The sequence below is a fragment of the Pagrus pagrus genome (assembly GCF_965226575.1).
Source record: "Pagrus pagrus genome assembly, chromosome: 6".
In the NCBI taxonomy this organism is placed as follows: Eukaryota; Metazoa; Chordata; class Actinopteri; order Spariformes; family Sparidae; genus Pagrus; species Pagrus pagrus.
Window position 1 is genome coordinate 7,560,474 of NC_140190.1, and position 6,419 is coordinate 7,566,892.

Here is a 6,419-nt window from a genome sequence, read left to right on the forward strand (position 1 = left end):
GGGAGGATGGAGTGAGTCCAGGCTGCTGGCTGCTGACTGCTGGCTGCTGCTGCTGCTGCACTAGAAGACACTGTCAGCAGCGAAGCAGCTGAGCCCTGCACGCAGATGTTTGAGAGCTCTGCAGAGAACAGACGACTAACATGTTAACCAAGAGATCAGACCATCAAATAGAGAGGAGACTGAGCAGATAGGACGAAGACACCAGAGAGAGAGAGAGAGAGAGAGAGAGAGAGAGAGTATTGATCAGGCTTGGAGATGAACAGCTGCCAACTGTGGGGTAAGAACACTGGTCACTGACTCTCACAGAACATCTTTCATTCACAGCATGATAGGAACACTGTTGTGTTTAAGATTGTGAGTCGAACCTGCTGAGTGAATACCTTGCATACCTGTCTGTGTGTGTCAGCCTTTGTGCGGTTGTACCCACATGTTTGCACGCATGTCCTCTGAGTGTGTGTACTTACATCTACAGTATGATAAATTACCTTCTGAAAGCAGTTAGATGTCTAAAAATGTCTTATTCGCTCTTGTTTAAACTTTTTCTCATGGACTTTTTTCACATGTCCGAGAAGTTAATGGGAGACCTGTGTCTGACATCAATTACAAACACCTAGAGGCCATCACGTAGGCTGCCATCGCTTAGAGTGGACACAGACGTTGTTAGTGAAGGATATCCAAACACAGACTTTTATTTTAAAGCTCCACCTGTCCACCGGGAGAACAAGACAATGAGAACCATGAGTTCCCAGTTGGACCTGGATGTCTTCATATTGGATTTCATAACAAAGACGAACTGCAGAGTTTCAAAAATAGCAACTTTTTTTTTAATTTAAGGTGCATTATGTAACTTTTTTAGAAACAGTTTTGGTTTTGTAGTCCTTTATTCTTGAATCTGTGATCTTTTTGTTCTCACCCCACCATAACTCAAAATACAAGCATGCTTTGCTGGAATGACTATAAACAAAAATGTAAATATATGGCTTTGGAGTACATTTAAAACTCATGCTAACTCTTGCAAATTGTTGTTCCTTGTACCAGGAGCTGTGTTTGTTTACAGGACTTTAAAAAAGCTGCATAGTGCCCCTTCAATGTTGATGTTTTTCCCCTTTTCTTATTGATTTTTTGAGTTCATCTGTGTGTGCAAGTGCATTTTAGCATGCATTTATTGTATGCCCTCATGCAAATTTACACATGCATGTGTCTGTGTGTTTAAAAAGAGGACCATGTCTTTAATAATAGCTATTTGACTAATGCTGACATCATCGCTGCAGAGAGGAGTTGGCGGGCGGGGTGTCTCCCTCACAGGACCTCACACTGGCTCTGTGACCAGTTCATTACCCTCAGAATCAAAAACATGCTACACGAGCAACGCAGAGACGCTATGTGCTTGTTTAAGAAGTGCGGCTGTGTGTACTTCCTGTTTGTCTCCCCAGTGTTTACTGTCTCATATTATGCACATCATTTGTCTGATGCGACGGACAGAGGAAGCTTATAAGGCCAATGTTGCAGTAAAAAGACACTCTTATTTTTAAAGACAGACGAGGGGATGCACATGTTCCGACGCCCCCACCTATCAGGAACAGCCAGGGCCAAAGAGCAGATGCTAAACTCACTTTCTCACACCCACATGGGCAGATATGCAAAGAACAAGCATGTGGTATTCATAAAATCCACCGGTCTTTATGTGTTTCTGTGCATTCGGTTGAACGCCCTACAGTTTTGCTTGTAGAACAACTTGTTGGCGCCCTTCCACACATGGCTTTATTGTGAAATGCTTGAGCATCTGAGAGGTTGCCAGGTTGGATTTAAGTGTTTAGCAGCTCGTTCATCGCTGCAAGATTTCCATCAATGTTATTATTTTTTAACTCGGAGGAGATCGTGTCCCTGGCTCTCTCTCCGTGTAACTTAAATGTATAATGTTTCTGTCTGCTCAAGTGCCATTGCTTCATGATTAGGTTCCCCTGACAGACGTTGTGCTGGATCTTATGTCATAACTAGGGAATGTTTTGGCACAAAAACGACTTGGAAAAGAGACAAAGGTTTCGTTAGAGGTCTCACATGCGATTCCGTTGGCGGATGAGAACATCAGTGTGTGAAACGGAGTCAAACAGCAATTGCTCCTCATTACAAGAGCCACATCTGGCCTCATGCTGTACTTGATTGAACATTTGATTTACTAACCTTTTGTTCCGTCTGCACCCATGACGACAGAAATACGTGTTTTATAGCATTGTGACAGCAGATAACAGCTTCCCACTGTCATTCTGTCTTATGGTCATTTTTTATCTTTCCCCTTTGCTCTAAATATCTGCAAACAATAAACAGTTTAATTGCATTTCCTAAATTCTAACGTCAATGTGGAAGCATGTCCTCTAAAAGTCCTTTTTTGCACTTGCAGATGTGAAGATGTGGGCGTTGATGGGAGCAGTCTGTCTGTGCCACTGTGTCTTTGGGCAGCTGTTTGACACCAAACTGAAAGGAGCACAGCGTCTGATCTGCAGCGTCCCAGGGTCACCGGGCCTGCCTGGAAAACCCGGTCCCAGCGGGCCCCCAGGAGCTGATGGGAATGTGGGTATCCCGGGAAGAGATGGCAGAGATGGCAGGAAGGGTGAAAAGGGAGAAAAGGGAGACTCAGGTATATATTGAAACATAACAGATGCAGCATTAGTTTATGTGTCTAACGCTGCGTGAAGGAGGAAAGCTGGCACGGAAAAGTTTCCTGACTTGACAGCTGCTGTGGAGAAGATGAGCTGATGAGGAAAAACTCATTCGCACTGCTAGCATGGTAATGAAATGAAGTGTCAGCAAACTATGCCAGAGTTGTTTAGAAGAGCTCCCACTGCATTCTGCAGGCTTAGAGATGACATCTGTGTATTCATGCCTCAGACCTCTGACTCCCCCAGAAGGACATGATCATCACAGACAGTACAAAGGTGTTTTACATGTAAACTACACCTTCTGTACACATATCGGATTTAAAGGAGACATATTAGGCTCATTTTCAGATTCATAATTTTATTTTGGGTCACTGCTAGAATAAGTTTACATGCTTTAATGCTGAAAAAACATCAGTTTGCTCTTATTTTGTTAGCAGTGCTTGCTCAGGCATGTGTGAGCTGACCAATCAGAGCAGACTCAGACAGAGGGGGAATACGGTGCTGCAGCACTGGACAGTATGAGAAAACTGATGTTTTTTCAGCATTAAAGCATGTAAACTTGTTCTGGCAGTAACCAAAAATAAAATTATGAATCTGAAAATGAGCATAATATGTCTCCTTTAAATACGATGTATGTACAGACGGTGAGGGTAAGAGGTAAAACATCTTTTTTACTGTCTGTAATGATCATGTTCTTTTGGGGGAGTCAGAGTTCTGAGGCATGAGTACACAGATGACATCTCTAAGCCTGCAGAGTGCAGTGGGAGCTCTTCTAAACAACTCTGGCATAGTTTGTCTGACACTTCATTTCATAACCATGCTGGTAGTGTGAATGAGTTTTTCCGCATCAGCTCATCTTTTCCACAGCAGCTGTCAGGTCAGGAAACTTTTTCTGTGCCAGCTTTCCTCCTCACATGGTGACGTAGTGTGATGTCACAAAGTCATAGAATTAAAGGCGGGACAGCTGACGAGGCGTTTCTGGAGCAGTGTTTTCTGTGGGAGAGGGGAGCTTCTGACCTTTTTAACTTTCAAGACCTTTTACATGCACAATAACCTATATAAAACACTGGAGGACAGGGATAAAAGGAAAAAGCCTAATAGGTGTCTTTTAAGAATCATTATTATTAACAACAGAAAACCATTCTCAACTCAAGGTTCCCTTACTGGATCTTTTTCTAGAGCTTTCAACAATAGGTGGGGTGAAAGCAACAAAATGTAACTTCCCTGAAGAAAATTCGTCATAGACTGACACTTGTAAGAGTTAGCAACTCAGGTCAGCCGCCAACCCAAAGTGTCAGCATTTGGCGATCTAAGGATGAGACTCAACTATAAACTATCTTTCTTAAGGAAATTCTGTTTTGTTGCTTTAACACACTGACCATGAACCAGGTGTTGAATTGTTGTTGACTGTTATTCCTCAGCTTTTTTTCATAAATATGTGTTAAAGTGTGTTGTGTGATAAGTTCAGCACTGAGTAGATTTATGCAGTTTATACAATACAAACAACTTATCATGGATGTTCACAGCTCAGATTTCTTTATTTTTTCCTTTATTATTCAGATGGTGAAAAACAAGTCATGTAAGCCTAAGTAAGGCTAGTAAATCTAGGAGTATACACGCACATCGAAGCCAAAAAAGGGCAGGTGCTGAGTCGAAAATGAACAAAACATGAAACAGAGAGACGGCTTGCACATTGCTCTTCATCAGTCTGAGCAGTGTTGCTTGAAACGTCACTGCTTCGGCGCATTAAATACTGCGGATGTTGGAGCCCTGCTGTGTGCCAATCATCTTTTTTATGTCATGTAGATAAAGCTGCCTTAAAATTGCAAAAACATGTGGAATGACTGCGTCTCGCCCGGCTTCACCCAGATTCACTGTACTGATTTCATCTTCGCAGACTTAATAAATCTGTCAGTGAGAAATAAACGTCATGCACCTGTGTTTTCCATTATGTGTGGAAAAAGGAATTCAGATACACACCTTCACTGCTCTTGCACAGGCATTTCACAGTGTTTCATTGCTGCAGGGTATTTACTTTGCAGATGTAGTCAACTGGATATAAGGATGAATCAAGCCAGACTGTGGCTGTGTTCCAGAGGTGACTTAATACATGACATTGGGTGGGGTTTGGTGTTTTCATTGACTTGTCCTTTAAAAATTCAGGTTCAACGAGAGCAGCAGAAACTGATTCATACGGCAGGAAATTAAAAAACAAAATCAGTAACTGTGCAGAAATAATGATCCCAGCATGTGTTTTCTGCCGTTTCAGGGTTAAAGGGCAGAGTTGGCCCGACAGGTAAGATCGGAAACCGAGGTGATCGTGGCCCTGCAGGGAAACGAGGCCCTACAGGAGGGAACGGAGATTTGGGCTTACCTGGCCCTTTAGGCCGTGACGGGCAGAAAGGTGACAAAGGGCAAAGGGGGCCACGTGGAACAGCAGGGATCTGCAAGTGTGGCAGCCTGCTGCCTAAATCTGCCTTCTCTGTGGGAATCACCAGCAGCTACCCCACAGAGAAAACCCCCATCAAGTTCAACAAGGTGCTATATAACGAGGGCGGGCACTACAACACACAGACGGGCAAGTACATCTGTGCATACCCAGGCGTTTATTATTTCTCCTATGACATTACGCTGGCCAACAAACACCTGGCCATTGGTCTGGTGCAGAATGGTCAGTATCGCATCAAAACATTCGATGCCAACACGGGGAACCATGACGTGGCATCTGGGTCCACTGTGATGTACCTGAACCCAGAAGACGAGGTGTGGCTGGAGATCTTCTTCGATGACCAGAATGGATTATTTGCAGACCCAGGCTGGGCTGACAGCTTGTTCTCTGGCTTCCTTCTCTATGCAGACACAAACTATTTTGACATACTGGCAGAGGACTATGCATAACACTTGGAAAACATAAAAGAGGGACTGCTGGTCACTGTTTTTTATTACACATTTTATATATTTTTTTATACAAATGTTTGTACTGCTAGTGTTACTGTTACTATAGAGACCTATCTACTGATTTGAAATTATGTTATTTAATAAAGCTAGTTTCAGATGTTTTTTGTTATGAGTGGAAGTTGGATCAAATAACTTAAAATAAACATTGTGACACGGAGAGTTTGGTCTGAAGGTTCCCCTTTACAAAACTGAAGCATGTGTGGGACAAAGATGTTGCAAAATATGATATGAAGAGTCAAAACGGGTCAGCCGTAATGTTTTCACTGGCGAGAGTGACAAAAACAACAGCTGGAGGGAAGAACAATTTGCTCTTGCGCTTTAGTGGCTTCTCGGACTCCGTAGAAGGCGGGTCTTTCGTCAGTAAGTTGTTTGATTGACAGTCCGTTGGGCGTATAGAATCTTGATATTGACGGAAACGGTTTGGATGCATCGGCGCTAATTTTCAAGGTAGGTTGAGAAGTAGTTTATCCCGTTACTAGGCAGCGATAACGGTGCTGGTCTGCTAAGTACTGATGGAAAATATCCTGTGCGGAAAATTACAAGGTTTTTTTATAGCAAATTTATTGGTTTTAATAAAAACTATACCACAACAACAGTGGGCACAGTCAGGTCGCTTTCTTCATTAATTTGCTAAGTAAACGTACTGTACAGAAAACTACCACCGCCACCCTGGCTTCCCCAAGGTAACGTTAGCTGCTCTCTTCTTGGTTTCTGTCATTAACTAGCTATAAGTTACGTCTCTGAGATACCTATTTTTTCTTAGCTAACTAAGCTAACGTTAGCTCAATAACTGCCTCTGTTCCT

The 6,419-nt window shown here is 42.9% G+C and overlaps 1 protein-coding gene across 1 annotated transcript; it reads left to right on the forward strand.

The window, feature by feature from the left end:
* Positions 1-5,760, forward strand: c1qtnf7 (C1q and TNF related 7). Its single transcript, XM_084355580.1, has 3 exons — positions 1-277; positions 2,399-2,635; positions 4,927-5,760. The coding sequence occupies exons 1-3, from the start codon at positions 256-258 to the stop codon at positions 5,553-5,555; spliced, it is 888 nt and encodes a 295-aa protein (XP_084211706.1). The 5' UTR covers positions 1-255; the 3' UTR covers positions 5,556-5,760.
* Positions 5,761-6,419: the final 659 nt, after the last annotated feature.